The sequence below is a fragment of the Anas acuta genome, chromosome 6, assembly GCF_963932015.1.
Source record: "Anas acuta chromosome 6, bAnaAcu1.1, whole genome shotgun sequence".
Taxonomy (NCBI): Eukaryota; Metazoa; Chordata; class Aves; order Anseriformes; family Anatidae; genus Anas; species Anas acuta.
Window position 1 is genome coordinate 20,410,258 of NC_088984.1, and position 17,532 is coordinate 20,427,789.

At 35.5% G+C, this 17,532-nt stretch overlaps 1 protein-coding gene across 6 annotated transcripts in view; it reads left to right on the forward strand.

The window, feature by feature from the left end:
- Positions 1-17,532, forward strand: part of UBR3 (ubiquitin protein ligase E3 component n-recognin 3) — a 103,651-nt gene that overhangs the window by 42,063 nt on the left and 44,056 nt on the right. For 4 of the 6 annotated variants that reach the window (XM_068686729.1, XM_068686730.1, XM_068686733.1 and 1 more), the window contains 9 exons: positions 1,007-1,103; positions 2,401-2,542; positions 3,151-3,255; positions 3,960-4,133; positions 4,352-4,381; positions 5,797-6,257; positions 9,094-9,182; positions 15,034-15,183; positions 15,658-15,791. In XM_068686729.1, coding sequence (XP_068542830.1) covers positions 1,007-1,103; positions 2,401-2,542; positions 3,151-3,255; positions 3,960-4,133; positions 4,352-4,381; positions 5,797-6,257; positions 9,094-9,182; positions 15,034-15,183; positions 15,658-15,791 — 1,382 coding nt within the window. The remainder of the gene's footprint in view (positions 1-1,006; positions 1,104-2,400; positions 2,543-3,150; positions 3,256-3,959; positions 4,134-4,351; positions 4,382-5,796; positions 6,258-9,093; positions 9,183-15,033; positions 15,184-15,657; positions 15,792-17,532) is intronic. The other 2 variants (XM_068686731.1, XM_068686732.1) reach the window with 1 other exon arrangement.

Below are 17,532 nucleotides of genomic sequence, written 5' to 3' on the forward strand. Positions count from 1 at the left end.
ATCTTAATTTGCCTTTAGGTTGGAAACTTTTTCTTTCCATTTACAAGTCCATAAGAAGTCGCATTTAAACAGAATGTTTTTACTAATACTCTGCTCAGACTTCTGTATTTTTTGATTGCTCTGAGATGCTACTCAGCATATTTATTTAAAGCTACAAAAGAAAATGTGAATAAGAAAGATTTAAATGCTAAAATAATGCTTGTATGCTAGTTAAAAAACAAAGACAGGTTTGTAAATGATTGATCACATGTTTTTTGAGAAGAAACTTGGCTGTTGTCAGGAATGAACGAAAGATTATGTTAAGGTACAGTCATTTGGCTCACCCTTAATAGTTAATTATTGCTTACCTGCTATCTGCTCTGCAGTCTTTATTTCCTATTTTCAAGTGTGCATGAGCTTATCAAGTTCCAACTGAAAAATAATTACAATGTTTTGTTAGATATCCTCTGAAATTAAAAGGTGTGAAGCAAGATGCATAGAGAAAAGTACAGAGAAATGTGTTTTGGGGCTGCCTTCATTTACTTAGAATTGAGTGCTTAAATATACCTCAAATTAATTTGAATTAAATATATATATATATAATAAAATCCTCTGTGTGTGTTTCAGCTGTCTTCTAATCAGGAATGTATGATTCTTTCTCCTCTGCCCCCCACATAGTAAAATGCTATCTAACAGAAAACAGAACTAGAAGACAGTAAAGTAAAGTTGCTTAATAGAAAAGATCTATTGCCTTAATGGTTAATTTTCTGGCTTGGAACTGGGAAAAATATTTTTGATGGTGAAAGCATGATGTCTAGATAAGCAGTATTAGTTCATAAGTAGTAGTAATCATTAATCTAGAAAGTACGAAATATTGTTAGTAAGAATTCAAAAGAATATGTACTATGCTGAAAAAATGATTAGCTTTAATTATGTATTTTTCTATTATATAATTAAGAAGGAACTCTGGAATAAGTTGTAGTGTCTATAAAGAGAATTTTAACATGTGACTTATTTTAAACAACAGCTGAAGTCTGGGATAAGGAATTTGACCCTGTAATGGTAATACTCCGAACAGTTTACCGTAGAGATGTACAGTCTGCAATGGACAGATACACAGCCTTGTAAGTTGGATCAGTTTTAGAAATGTAATGTCATGTCATTTATTGCAATTTTTTTTTTATCTTTGTTTTTTTGCTGCCTGGGAATGTTAATGATGTTATGAATGTTTTCAGGCCCCACGTTTGTCCTTGAGTAAATAGCTTGTAAGTGTATAGACAGCCCATGTAGACAACCTGGAGCACAAGAGGTTCCACCTAAACATCAGAAGGCACTCCTTTGTTGTACGTGTGTCAGAACTTTGGGAAGGGCTGCCCAGGGAGGCTAGGGAGTCTGCTTCCTTGGAAATCTCTAGAAGCTGCTTGGACACGTCCTTGGGCTCCTCTAGATGTCCCTGCCTGCCTGAGGACTGGATAACATTGAGATTCCTTCTGCCCATAACCATTCTGTGCTTCTGTAACGGGTGTGTTGAAATTATGTTGAAGATGATGCATTTATTTCTGTATGTTCATGTATGACAGAAACCATGGGATAATTAAATGAGCTCTGATTTAAACGCTCATGGGCACTCTTAAGTTCTAAGATGCAACAAGATTTGGTCCGTTTTCTGTCCCTTATATTCTATTCAGTACAACTTCTTACCCTTACAGATCGGAATTTCAACTAATTTAATCTGGATCTCTTTTATTTCATAACTTGGGAAATAAAAATCAGGTTCAAAACATTCTTCAGAAAATTTCACTGTATTTGTTCTCTGCCCTTGTGCTTATTGTATTAAGTCAAAACTCACTGTAAACATACACTGTAAGTGATTTTGAGACAGCTAGTGATGTTAAGTATCTGCATTGTGTAGCGCACTGGATTCCAGCTCAGTATTAGAAATGTGGCTCCACATTGAATTTAACACTTACTTAGGTATATTTGGCTCTACCAATACCGTTGTATCTATGAAATTGTAAATTATGTCTAGCATTTCCTGCTGTTGCCTGTAACCCAGTACTGCAGGAGAGAATTTTCTATGTTTGATGTCTGACTAACACATGGATTTTAGTGATGTGAGAAGTTTTCTTGCTCTTCTATGTGCCTCTTAGAATGAAAATGGAATTCTTCAATTCATAGCAGTAGTAAACAATTTATATAGCTTTAAAAATGTCATTTCAAGCAGTGGTAATCCACAGAAAAGTAGGACTGGATTCTGTGTGTACTTCAGTTTTTTGGAATGTTGCTTAGAGAAATTAAATGGCTGAGAAATGGTTGTCAGTTCTAAAACTGGTCTGAACAAAGACTGCTGCATGGGCCTGTAACAGTGACAGTTGTCCACATTATTGCAACATCTAACATAAGTACATTGTGTTTCAACAGTTTAAAGCAAAGTGGTAAATTTCCTGGCAACCCATGGCCTCCTTACAAGAAGAGGACGCCACTACATCCAAGTTACAAAGGTCTCATAAAGCTTTTACACTGTAAAACCTTGCACATCGTGCTTTTCACACTTCTTTACAAGGTATGGTTATAATTCTCATTAAGTCTAATATTTTACTTCTACTTCCTAGAGCAGGAGTGCTTAGAATCATATTTTTATAGATTTTATTTGGAACAGTCAGGTTCAAATTTATATAACTTTTAATTTTTGTTCTTAGGAGGAAATACTTTCAATTAGAGTTGTTCTTCCTCTTGCTAATTGAGCTTAAAAAAAACCACCACAAAACAACATTAAAATGACTGAGGTGGTTAAAGTTCATATAGTGTATTAATGTTGTTTTGCCTGCCTAGTCTTTTCTTTTTAATCGATGCTCGTGTCTCACAATACAACTCTCGAAAGCACGTGAAATAAAATTATGTATTGAAAGAAAGATAAATAAAGAAATAGTTACGTATGTAGCTCAAGGCCTCGTACCTTTCTTGGTGTGGGTAACCTGGAAGGTCATGCAAAGTAAATTGGTAGGTAGTGCTTTGAGTTTATTCGTATGAGAATTTTGTTTTCTTGCTTTACCTCCCAGTTTAGGTTATAGATGTCTGTCATGCTTTTAGAAATTTCTGCTTTTTTCTCATAAGAGAGATTGTGGGAATATCAAAGATAAAGCCTTTTACAATGTCTATTTTTCTGCCTAGATATTAATGGATCATCAGAATTTGTCAGAACATGTCCTCTGCATGGTTTTGTATTTGATTGAGCTGGGGTTGGAAAATTCTCCAGAACAAGAATCAGAGGAAGAGGTAAGAAGGCTTTCTGAGGGGGGGGAGGAAGTTTTGTCTAATGAATCAATATTTAACAACAAAAAAAAATGTTTACTAATTTTACCATGTGCTTTAGAATAAAACATTTTTTTAAAGCAGGAATCAGCTAAGCAATAAATATTAAAAAACTGTATACTCATATGAAGAGGAATTTAGTATCTTGTCTTGTGTTGAAATGGTTTCTGTACCGATAACCTGGCAACACAGATTAGTTGCATCCTTACTATTCTGTAAATCAGTACTTGAAATTGATTGGAAGAAAAAAAAAAAGGAATTTAATCTAAAACTCGGTTCAATTTCTAGATTTTCAAATGAAACCATTATTACTGGGCACTTTGATCAGTGATATTTTTCTAATATGACTAAGGATCTGCTGTTTTTTTTGGGCTTGACTTGTGTATAGTTTGTATTAATCTTAGATTATGCAGCTTTGTATTACCCCGTGTAGTTTCTTTTGGTTTTGTTTCATAGTGTTGATAACATACTATATATATATATTTATCAGAGCTGTAGTCCTCAGGGTAGGTATCAGTTATTATAATTAAAAGCTAGATGGGCTTCAGTGAGGCACGTACTATTCACATCTCATGAAAAGGTTATGGTTTCTGCAGTACCATTATAAAAGCTGCATAAATTATTGTGACACATAAGAGAATGTACACTTTTTTTTATTATTTTTTAAGGAATCTGCAGGTGGACAAGAACGTTGTCATGATAGTTGGTTTCCAGGTAGTAACTTGGTTTCTAACATGCGTCACTTCATTAATTATGTCCGTGTAAGAGTACCAGAAACTGCTCCAGAAGTGAAGAAAGAACCACCTGCAAGTACCAGTTCAGATGGTTTAGCTTCATCACAAGTAAGTATATAAAAACAGTGGTCTCTTTCCTATTGCCTGTTTTTGTCTCGTTTGGAGGGTGGGGGGTGTAGGCTGTATTTCTTTTTATAAATTTCTTAAAATACTATTTTTTCTTCAGTAATCTTTTCTAAGTATACTGATAGCAGAAATAGAAAATGTTTCACGTATCTCCTTCCAAATGATATATTTAATGATTTTTTTTGTCCTCAATCTACCAGTGTTCAAGGCGGAAGAGCCTTCAGAGAGAGGTAGATCTGCGTGCAGTTTGTTCTCCTAAGCAATTAACTAGCAACATGCCTTTAATTGTTCTAACCTTAATGTTCAGTGAAATCTTCTAATTTTCTTGAATTCCTTTTAATTTATATTGAAAGGATTCATGCTTTTTTCATATTTTTTGATTTTAACCTTAGGTAATAAACTTCTAAGGAAAAAGAAGTCCTTACGTTTTTAATACATATTGTCTTTACATTTTTAATACATATTTTCAAATGAAAAATTTCTATCAAATATGCAATGTCATTGTTAGCTTACTGCTTGAGCTTTTTGTTTAGGCCTCATTTTGTCTTGTCAAGATATCACTAACATTTAATAATATAAAGTAGTTCTAGCTTACTCAAATCTTGGTTAGTTTAACTTTTCATTGCAAGTGCATTTGAAATGAGTAATGGCAATAAAAAATACATTTATTTTTTTTTTTGGCAAAACCAAAAGGTTTGTAGCCACTAGGTAATATAATCTGTCTGTAAAGGCTGCTTTTGTATACAGCACTTCTGATTATTGTACGCTGGAGGTAAAGAAAGGTGTTGTAGTGAAATGCATTAGATACTCCTATTGCATGTTAATATTAGGAAAAATACTTTAAAACTTGAAGCAGGTATGTTAGATGCAGTAGATGAAAACAAACAAGGTAGGTTAGGTGAAGTTCAGAATCCCATCTTTATACTGGATCTTTGAAGTATTTGGTTGCCCAGACTTCTGAGAAGTGGGTAAGATGTTAACAAGTTTTGAATCTTATGTTCAAAATAAGCAGGAAACATCTCAGCTATGACTTCAGTATATGTGAGTCGCTTCAATGTTTCCTTAATTTGGGAATGCAAACAAGGGTAGCATAGAACAGAAACATCTGAATGGGCTCTGCCATTAGTGTAACTGTTCTCATGGGTGTTGGATAGCAAGCTCTGCTTGCAGATGTGGGTGTGTGCGGTTTCTGGGTCTCACCTAATAAGTCCACATAAGGTGGACAGTGCTCCTGGGGATGTGCAGGGTTCATCTGTGTGAGATTGTGTTATGTTGTGCAGCAGTGCTCAGTAGAATTATGCTAAAGAAATGGCTTAAGGATACTCTTTCAGGCATATCTATAATTTTAGTAAGAAACTACTCCTTGGAGAACAGAATTTAAGTTTAAGAGTAAAGCCAGTTGTTGTTTTGTTACAGACAATTTTTTTGTACTTGTCTTTTTATGTAGCTGCATATTTCAGATTTGTATAAAAGTATGATGTGGGGTTAATATTCTGATGCACAAAATTTCAATATTCTTTGGAAGAGAGAAAACCTTAAAATGTTTCATACATTTCCTCCTAATTTAAAATATTTTCTATAGTTTTATAAATGTACGTTGTTTCTAATTGTATTTTGAAAGTTAAAATTTATATTTTTTTCCAAGAATTCAGGGACAGCTCAAGTGTTCAGTTTGGTTGCAGAACGTAGAAAAAAATTTCAAGAAATCATCAATCGGAACACCAGTGAGGCAAATCAAGTGGTTCGGCCAAAAGCATCAATGAAATGGTCAGCACCTGGTGCAACTCCACAGCTAACCACAGCTATTCTGGAAGTCAAAGAAAGTATACTGTCCTTGCTGATTAAGTTGCATCATAAACTCTCAGGAAAACAGAACTCTTACTATCCTCCGTGGTTGGATGATGTGGATGTTTTAATCCACCCAGAAATTCCAAGATACTCTCATGGTGATGGAATGACAGCAGTAGAAAGAATTTTATTGAAAGCTGCTGTACAGAGCAGACTGAATAAACGTATAATTGAAGAGATTTGCAGAAAGGTGACACCTCCTGTACCACCAAAAAAGATTAGTTCTGCAGAGAAGAAAACTTTGGATAAAGAAGAAAGGTAATGTTAATAAGAAAATAATGGGGTGTTAAAAGAACAATAGATGTTCTGCATCTATTGATTGATCTGGTGCTCAGTAGTGCTAGATTTATGTACAGGAGAAGCATAAGAATCAATTAATCACGTAACTTTCCATATAGAAAAGGCTAAGGTTATTTCTTTCCCTCTAGAAAAGATGTGATATTTGAAACTAACTATTGTGTGCATTTATACTTTAAGTTAAATTCTAGGGCTAACATAATAGTGAAAATGAATGTTTCCAGTTCTTTGTGTCTGAGTGACTATTTTCCTCCCCTCAAAACCATGAAAGAGCTGAGGACCTGTGGAATTTATTAATGGACAATGTGATGACTGAAGTGACTAATCTCATTGCTTATGTAATGTAATAATACATATAATAACATCATATATAATCTCATTGCTTATTATAGTCAGGCTGTCATTTTCATTTTTTTTTTCCTTTTTCCAAGTCCAGTTTTGTATTAATGAAGATCAAGCAGACTGACCATTCAGTGATCACCCTTTTTGGTTACTTTGACATATAATGACAAATTTGACATCGCTCAGGCAAGGGGTTGTCACTATAGAAACCAAAATACAGAACTAGAAGAGAGAGCCTGAGCTGCCTGCAGTATTTTTCAATTGCAGTGTCATACCCCCATGGGCCATCATGGAAAATTACAGAGCTGTTCTGAATCTGTCAGAGTTTGTTTATGTCTTCTTATTAAAGGCCTTTATTTACAGTCACTCTGCTTTCAGCTGAGACATATATTGAGAAATTCCCAGGGAGAAATAAATAAAAACAGGTTTAATAAATGCCCTGATATGATCCATAGAAATAATGAATCTTAAGTTTGTTGTAAATAGAAGTTATTTTGAGAAATGATGGCAGTAAAATGTGACAGATAAAGGGACAGAGGTACTCAGATTTTTAAGGTGCCTTTAGGAAAACAAGTTCAAAGCTTTGACGTATAAACAGGGCACTTCAGGGTAACAAGTTGTGTTACGTTAGCTGCTTTGAGCATGTGCAAGTCTGTTTCTGTGCCAGGACAGTGGTGATTAGGCAGTACCAGGGACTAAAGAGGACTCAGATGCCAAGTGATTGTTCTTGAATTCCTTGTCAGTAACTCTAGTTATTTCTAACTAGGAGGAAAAAAAAAATGTTATTAGTGCTGATGAATAGGATTTGTAGCTCTGATAGAGCTTCCCTCTGTGAAGTCCCCATCCATGGGACATGTAGGTTTCCACGAGCTCCATGTGGTGAGCAGCTGTAGTGCGAGTTTGATTTTTTTTCCCCACTTGAATTTTCCCATTTCCTCTGTCAACTTTACCTCTTGTCAACTGGTACTTTAGGAAGAGGCAACTTGGGTAAATATGCATACTGTAGTGGGTAGATAGTGACACGTGTAAAAATATAGCAAAACCAGACACTGATGAGCGCAGAAAGAGATTATGCAGAGATTATGCAGGATGTAAATGGTACATCCTACAGGGTATTTTAAAAACAAGGTGAAATGTTGCTATAAAAATAATAGGATACCTAAGTAAAACCTTGAAGGACTGGTTTAGGATATGAAGATGAAAACAAGAAGAGAACAGAAATATAGTTTAATGGTCTTCTTATCTGAGACAGCAAGTATTAAAAGCCATGCCCTACTCAGGAAAAACAAACGGAAGGGGGAAAAAATGATGAGATATTACTATGTATTGTTAATTTGTAACACTGCAAAGGAATAGTACAAATAGTACAAGTAAAAACTTATATAGTACCATACAGATTCAGTGGAGATGGAACTGGGAGCTGGACATCCCTTTGCAGGTTTGGATCAAGATCTTTGTGATATTGGCTTTAGAGTGAATATACGGTGAGTTGTACCATTGTGGAGAAGGGTAATTTTTCAGATGGCAGTGCGATGAAAAATAGCGGGCACACTTAAGTAGTGTCTGATAAATAACTTGCTGTTTTTACTGAACTAACAAAAGATGTGCTGATCTGTACTTAATGTTTGGAGCAATAGGGGAATTACAGAATAGCTGGTCATATAGCCTTGGTCACTAATACAGTTTAAGGACAGATGAGAATGCATCTTAACTAATGCCTTCCATTTGTAAATCTAGAGCTGTGTTAAACAATAAGGAAAAAAACAGTGAAGTCAGCTTGGCTCCAGAAAGATAAGGGCTTTCAAACTGGAGGCTATCTCAAACTTAAGTCAAGGTATAAAAGCTGCTGGTTGGCAGTGTCTTGGGTGGAAGTCGGGGAGAGGACGCCAGGATGAGGAGCCTTAGCTGGAAAAGAAGTTACTCATAATTGTTTCCCTTGGCATCAGGCTTGATATCAAGAGTGAGTGAGGTAGGCTTTATTATTATTATCTACTTGTAGTAGTTGGTTAATATGTTTGTTTGTGAGTACTTGTTTTTGTGCAACACTTGGCATTTCATTCTGTTATTCTTCATTGGTGTAGCAGAAAGGTAACTTTCAAGAATAAGGTCCTCGGTGGTGCTGGTGTTTTGGTTTGTTTTTAATGATACCAAGCCTTAATCTGTTAAGGATCCTTTGGAGGTATTTTAGGACAGGATTTTATTATTTCCTTCTGGACTTCAGACCTTTTGCTGGTTTGCTTTTATTTCTTTAAGTCTACTTTTAGAATAATAGATTTTTTTCTTTAATCTTGAAAATGAATCCCTTATTTAGAGAAAACTAGAATTTTTGAATGAGATTGTTTAATGTGGTAAGTGTAATCAACCTGACGGTATAAATTATTTTACACTTACTTCCCACTGCCTTATTTTTCCACATCCTTCCACTGTCCTTTTTTTTTTTTTTTTTTTTTTTCAGGCGACAGAAGGCCAGAGAAAGGCAACAGAAATTGTTGGCTGAATTTGCTTCAAGGCAGAAAAGCTTCATGGAAACTGCCATGGATGTTGGTAAGTTTTTGTGTTGCTGGTTACTGTAAATTTTTTTCATGCAAGTATTGCTGGTTTTACTCACAGTTAAAAACAAACAAAAAGACACACAAACTCTACCACTGAACTAAAGAATTATGCAGCTTAGTCATGTTTTCTAGAGCAGATAATACTGAACATGTAATGTAATGTAAGGAATGAGCTAAATGGTCTTGAAAGTACTTAAGAACAGCACATTATCTGAAGGAAATAAAATTTTCTTATTACACAGTAGATGATGTGATTACATTTTGTGTTGTGTTTTTAAGTATTTACTTTTTAATTTAAAACTTTCCAAAGTTAGTCTCTCTTCAACATTGCATTTAAGATTTCACCATAGAGTGTCAAATTTTAATATGGCAAAGGTTTTGCATTTTTAGTTAATGTACAGAATTGAGGCAAGCATAATTTTCAGATGATCTTAGTTGCTCTGAGTGATGATACTGTAGTCTGGGTAATTTACAGGCTATATAGCAGAATCAGCTGTTTTTCTTGAGAATATGTTCTTTACAGGTTTCTATACAGCAAAATATGAATCTTGATTAGCTTACTTGTGTTTAACTGAGGAGTGAAAAATACTTTTGTGTGGATTAATTAATTGAAAACTAGCACTTTTGAAAGATATGAAAAAGCAGGAATCCTTTCTTTTTTCCTCAGCTTTCCTCCTCTGTAATATGGACATGTTCTATTGGGAAAACATGAGAACACATTTAACTGGTTTCTGGAGATAGCACTTCAAAAATTTCATAATAGCTTTCTCCTGACTGCATAGACTGTCCATTTTTTGCTCCCTTTTTTCTTCTATATATGTTCTGTGACAACTGCTTTGCTGGATGTAATTAAGTGAAAATTAAAAATAGTTGTGTCAATGAATTGAAATGGAACAGAATCCACTATTCTGTCTCTAGCTGTTTGCAGGACAAATGCATGAAGTAGAAAAACAAACCAAGTAACATCATACTAAGAACAGTAGATAGAGCTCTTGAAATACTCGAATAGCTAGTGAGTGAAAATGGTGTTAAGTAGTCACACAGAGACAACTCCATAGGCCCTGTAGCCTCCTAGTGTACCTGCTTCTCCATTTTTGTTTTGAGTGTTTATCTCAGTGTGAAGCTATTGTTTGTCTATCATAATGTGGAACTTCATGCAAGACATTTTGGAAACGTTGCTGCCTTTCAGGCTGAACTTGTGCAGAACAAAAATAAATCCCTCTGCTTCAGGTTAATGGTGGCCTGTAACAAATTGCAGTGATATTTGTAATGACATGTGTATCTAAGTTTTACAAACATGAAATATTTTGATTCGTTCCAGGCAAGCTACAAAGCTGTTTAATCAAATATAAGTTAATGAAAAAAAAAGTAAATTGGTGAAGTTGTGTATTATAAATATTAAAATATTTTGATTTCTGTGTATAGTTTTTGCTGTATCTGAAGTGCCCGATGTGATTACTTTTTTGGGGCACGCCTTTTGATGAACACGCAGTACCATCTTTTTGTTTCTTTCCTATCACAGTTGCAGCAGGACATCATTTTGTCCTTCAGGCAAATGCTCCTTAGCTAGTTTTTAAAAGAGAGTGAACAGTTCTAATGCAAGGTGACATACATTTCCTAACTCTCAATCTTCTGAACCCAGATAGAAAAATAAATTAAGTACTGATCTCCTGAGAATATATATGCTGGGTCAGGACAGAGGCTATTAGCATACTAATGGTTGCTTTGATGCTAGAGGGCCACTCTGAAACACAACGTGTACAGCAGGAAGTACATTGACTACAGTCGGAGGTTGTAAGCTATATTTATCATGTTTAGACACCTTTACATAGCCGTTTGTGTTTTGAGGTTTTGCTGAGTAGGGGAAAGAAGGGGAGTGAATCATAGCCTTAAACTAGGGAGAGTACAAAATAGAAAAGAAAAAAAAGGCAGCAATACATCATGTAACGGAGATTTTAGCAGACTGATCTGTATTTGATAGGAGGTGGCAAATGCTGGGATTTTGTAAATTGGGGTCTTTTGCTCCTATTAGTACAAATCTAAGCCAAGAACTAAATAATAAACTTCTTTTAAAACCCATGGGTTTTAAAACCCAGTAAAGTGTTTCTCCTTTTAAAACCCAGTAAAGTGTTTGGCACTACTCTAGGTTTCTGTCTCAGTTTAAATATTTTCATCCTGTAGTGATTTGGACTTTGTTGTTCTTAATGAGGTTCATATTTATCCAGATTTCTGAGTGAATTCCCAGGGGCAAAGAAAACTTCCAGAACATGCTGTAAGGCTGTGGGGTTTGCTCTGACAGCAGGCAAACCTCAGAAAATAAACTTGGTGAACTGATACCAGTATGCCATGTTGTTATTGTGTGTTTCCAAGTCACTCGTTCAGAGGCATTGATGTCATTAGGGTAAGTCTGGGTGAAACCAATTAGGTAAACTCCAACGCCCCCAAAGATTTAAAACTGTGAGCATCTTTGGTTGTTTTCCAAAGAGTGATTAACGTAAAATACAGTTGCTGTCTTATATGACTGCTGGCTGGCAGGTAAAGCCAGGCTTTGGCCTAGCAGCTAGAAGCACATCGGTCCTCCTTGCTCCTGTTGCCAGTACCTACTTTCTGAATCTCCAGAGACATGTTGAGGTACCTTGTGTTGTGTGACAACAGTGTTTTTGCAGAAGAGAACTGCAGGCTCCTGCAAAACGTGCTTGAAAAGTTGAAGGTTAATATGCCCCCGTACCTGTATCATTTAAAAACAGCTGACAGAGGATTCCTTTTGTTCTCAATAATGCAATGTTCTAGGATGTAACACAAGTGGCTCTTTTCATTGAAATACCTTCTTAGCCTTCTTATTGTTGGTATGTAGAGGTAGGTCTTGTAGCTAGTGAGCCAGGGTCTGCTGCTTCCACAGGAGCTCCACGGAGACAGAACTTTGGAAGGCAAGATAAGCAGGACTAGAATGGCAAGATTGAGAAGATCACTCTATGTGGAGTTTTCTTCATTTCCACCCCACACACACACACTGCCACTGATCTATTTTCACCTCAGGAGTTATGCTGTCAGAAGGAAGCTAAAAACTAGTTTAAGCCAGTAATCATGGTTTGTAGGTTCTCCTTTCTTATTTCTCTTACCCATGCATTTTGTGTAGGTTGACATTTTTTTTTTTCCTATCTCTGGAGGAAATCATTTATTAGGAAGTCCTCCTCGGTGCTAGAAATCTAGCTCCTATGAAATTTTATTGTGCCCTAAAGTCACCTAGCACTAGATGTAGCTGTATCTACATCTAGTATCTATTTGGTCATTGAATTCTGAAATTAGCTTGTTTTTGATTTGTCTGCACATTGGAAATAGTGTGTCTGATCTATATACTTCTAAATTGATTGAAAGTACCTCTTAAATACTAAGATACTTTTTTCCTTAGATTTAGAATATGGAATTCATGATGAATGAATGATACTTTATCAGTAGAATGTTAGCTGATACTAAGAACTTCTGCTGAATTGTTCAAAATGAGATTGCCGCACTCTATTCTCTTCCTATGCTTACTAAAAATAGTGAATGATTGCATAATTTGTTTCACTGACATAATTTTAGAAAACTGTAAAGACAGGAGCTCTGTGGTTGTGTCATGTGTTTCTGATGTACAGGTATATGTGAGTATGCATTACACAATTATGAGGTGATGTTAAATATGAAAAACAGCTTTAATGTAACAGGAGGAAGTAAACAATTGCCGCTAGGTTTTCTGCTTGCTTGGACTTGTGCAATAAAAAAATGCTTGCAGTTGATGCATTTTGCTTTTTATGTTCATTGTACATCTGACTGCCACTAGATGGTGATAGATGTGTACAGTATTAACAGCTGTAAGTCAAGGAAGATCATAGTTCATTTTCATATGACCCTCAATAACAGACTGAGAAATCAATACTGACTAAAACAGCGTAATTTTGGTTCTGCCTTGTGAGTGAGAACATTGCATGGATTTTTTCATAGCAAAGAACGACGCTGCCTTGAATCCAGCTCGTCTCTCCTCATAGCAGCAGGCTTTTCTAAGCTTGCTGTGGGCTTATGGAAAAGAGCATTCCTAAAAGTGTTTCTGCATGAGGACTCTTGATACGCTTCAGGTTTTTGGGTTGTTTATCCAGCACCTTGGCCTACTTAAGGAGATAAAGGGCATACCTGAAGGTCAGGAGGTGGTATTCTTCTTTTGATAACTCATCTTCTAGGAAAGAACGGAAGCAAAGTACCTGTATATTCTAGAGCAGGAGTTTGAGTGTATGTGTTCCTGAGCACTTAGGAGAGGATCATGTAGTCTTGTGGTTCTTCCAAAACAAAAAAGAGTTCTTAGCTTTATTTCTAGATTATTTTTTTTTTCCCGCAGAGAGCATCTCAAGTGGATTTTGGCACAGTCTATTCCTGCACAGACTGCATAAATGATTCTATATGCTGTACTTTTCTCCTTCTGTGCATGAAATTTCTCTTGAATTTAGCTTAAGAAATCAGTAGTGTGTGAAAACTGTTAGTAAAGAATTTTCATTTTAACTTCAGATAAAATCTGGCTTCACTTAGTATTGATTGTAATGTAACCTTACTGAACACAGCTCTGTAAAATCTGCTGTAGCTGATCCTGTTTTGAGTGGGGTGGTTGGACTAGGTGATCTCTAGAGGTTCCTGCCAACCTCAGCCATTCTGTGATATTGAACCAGATGAAGAAATAACTTCCAATACATTATCTTTTGTTTAACATCCTCCCCTCACCCTGCCTCCAAAAATACTACTGCTACTTGTCATGTGAACAAAGTTGCATTAGTTGTAATTGCTTCAGCACTTTGATGTTTAGCTTTTAGCACTTCTGTCTGTGTACCTAGGAAATAATAATGTGGACGACTGGAAAAACAGATCTCAGATACTACTTTTTCATAGTTAATTTTAAATTACACACTACATTTTATATAGAATAGCAGAAGGCTGCTTTGTTAATGCACCCCAAATTTTTAAGGACTGTCCAAGTTTCATGTAAAAAAAATGAATTGTATGTTTCCTTAAAGTACATTTATGTTACAAAATGACTGCTTACATACAGCATGCTCATTGATAAGACAGATTACTAGTAGTATTTTTTTTTTAACTCTGTGGAAGGATACATGTGTGATATAGAAGAACCAAGGTGGAAAAGTGTCAAGTTTATGTATATAAAATACATATATTAAAACAGGTACTTCCAGGTTAACATAAATGTTGAAACATGTACTGTTGACTCTTATACAGCTTACAGGGTATAGCCTGAAGGCATCTCAGTCTTTAAGGTGGTTTGTCTAAAAGGAGCTCACTTGACATACTCTCAATTTGGCAGTTAGACCTGATGACCAGATCTGCATGTTAGGGTTGATACTACTGCTTAATTCGTTAATCTTGTCTCATCATCTTTAAAATTATTTTCTATTTCTTCAGACTTACTCAGGCAATAATTAGAAGGAAAATGTTGGTTATCAGCATCTGGTTTTAGTAGAGATTCGTATTCATTACCCTTCATCCCTACATATTCTGAGTTTTCAGTATAGTATCTAATGAAATAGAAGTTGCTTCTTATCTTCACTCATGTTTTAAAAAGATGAAGTTTACTACAGAACACAAACTAAACATTTAATTCCACCAGAAATAGTTTTGAACATGGGAAAACATGTACTTCCTTGTATAGATGTCTTTCTTGAGGCAGCAAGGTTAGTTTCAAGTAACCTTCAATTTTTTAGTTTTAGATTAACTATAGAGAAATGATTTTGACGTGTTCTTCACTACATCAGTGCGACTGAATTTCTTGCCCTTTGTATAATGCTGGTTTTCTTATCCTTTTTTAGAATCGCCAGATGCTGATATTGCCATGGAGATAGCTACATCGGAACAGCATGTTTCTGAGGCAATATATGATTGTGTAATTTGTGGGCAAAGTGGTCCTTCTACAGAAGACAGACCTACAGGGCTAGTTGTACTATTACAAGCATCTTCAGGTATGAATGTGACTTGTTAGATAAGCAGTGTTTCTACAGCTTTCATTATGCATGCATAAATATTGTTGAGTTTCATGGAGCATGGAAAGAAATGGAAGTCCTCTTTCAATGTATGGATGGTCTGCTCTAAGGCTATTTGTAGATCTAAGGATACTGGGAAATTTTAAATGTTTGGGAGAAGAGTGAACAGTTTAATTCCCCGCTATTGCAGTTTATTTTGTAAAAGTAGCACATATGCAGACCTGAAGGAAAATGGACATTAGAAAAAAAAAAAAAAAAAAAGAGAAAATAAAATAGCTCTGTGTGTATACAATTCCAGTACAAAAACACTCTTTTCAGAATTTAGTTTCTTCAGTAATTTTTTTACTGTTTAATATCAACACAACATATTGTAGTTACAAACCAGAATTTGCTGCTTGTTTTCTTAACTCTTCAGCATATTGTTTTTCTTTCTTGCTTCTTTTCTGTATACAGTGTTGGGACAATGCCGCAATAGCACTGAGCCAAAGAAACTGCCAACTACTGAGGAGGAGCAGATATACTCCAAGGATACCTGTGCAGCACTGCATGATGTGAGGCTTACAACTTTACAGCGATACTTTAAAGATGTAAGTATTTCACTTGAACAGTACTACCATTTATGAAGTGAGGTGTGTGAAAAGGTAAAGGAAATGACCAAGTAAGAGTCTTCCTCCTAGTTTCGTTTCTACTTTTAGCAGCAGTTCGTTGTATTGCAGTAGTTACGAAGTGTTTACATTTGATAGGGTCCTTATTTTTAAATAGTGTCTAGCTTTCCCCTGGTTACATTTTTAGCACAGGCAAATAGTATATCTACAGAACGTATATTTGTTAAATATCTGTGCAGATCTTGTCTAAAAGCGGGTATTTCACAAATCAGCATGACCACACGATTGAGATGTGCTTTTGCTGTCTTCAGTATTACTTTCAAAACACCAGCTTTCTTGTAGCCATTCTGTGGACCCAGTCTTACCAAGAACTGCTCATTACAAGTGACTAAGAATTACTCTTGGTTAAAAGTATTTCAGTGGCAGAGAGGAAGTAGAAAGAGTAGTTTTGACCTGTAATTGTTTTCTGAACAACCACAGAGAAAGTGAAGATGAGTGGATGGGAATGAGGGGCCCGCAGAAGACTTGATCCTTTTCTGCTATATCCTGAACTCTGTACAAAATGACTGAAGTTCGCGTTTACTTCCATTGATACATTATTGTCTGTTTTGCAGTTCCGTTAGCTGTTCCAAGCAGAGTTTTATGTTGCTTCATATAACTAAAAGCAATACATTACAGCTTTTCATATTTAATTTTGAGAGCCAATTCTTTTTGCTTAACAGAACTCAGTCACTGTTAGACCCTTATGGAAATGCTGTCTGATATTTTCCCTGCTACGATATAAAACAGTTGTGTAAGGATACAAATCTCTTCCCAGAAATTATTCTGGGGCAGGAGGAAATGTGTCCCATGACCCTAGATTCGTGTCTATAGATTAGTCCCAGGTGACATATTAGCTCTTCGGCAGATTTAACCAAATAACCAGCATTTAGAAGCTTACATATTGGCTTTAAAGAGGAGAAGGGAAAAAAAAAAAAATTAGACAGATATGGTTGCTAGCTTTCTCAGTCTGTGATCCACAGATAGTTGAAACTTGCCAAGTTTTTCTTCTTGGCATTGATGACATTAGACACTGTTTCTATGAACCTGTCCTCAGTTAACCTAGGATTTTCTTTTTTAATATGGATATTCGCCTAAAAATAAAGTAGCACACTTTATTTGTGGGGTATTTGTATAATATCTCCGTTTCTCATGCTGAGAAAGTGTCAAGTTTGTGTGTTGGTAACGTATACCCATGTTTGTTTATTGTTCCCCATTGTTAATGCACATTACTTGATATTGAATAGATTAAAAGTACTGACGTAATGCTGTAGCTTTATTTTTACATTTGCATCCTGCAAATGGAAGACATTCCAAGTAAACTGTGAACTCAAAAGCCTGATCTCACTGAAGTGTATTTTTTCCATTTCTATATGGTAACACTACCAACAGACTGGTATAAAATGTACTAGAATGCAATGAAAAAGCATCTTGCTTTTAAGACTTCCAGTTCTGATTCAACCATTTGTTGAATTAGCTATTTCTGATTTCAAGTTTCCAGGTCAATACTGTGCTAAAAAAAAATAAAAAATCTCTGCTTGAAAGAAGCTAATCCTTAAATTTCTTTTGGCATAAAAATGGAAACATCTGTTCATGTCTTGAGTGGCTTGTTCAGCTGAGCTAAGCAATAAGTTCTTTTGTTTATCTACTGTGTCCTTCCTCTAACAACAGATTTCAGGAGGCA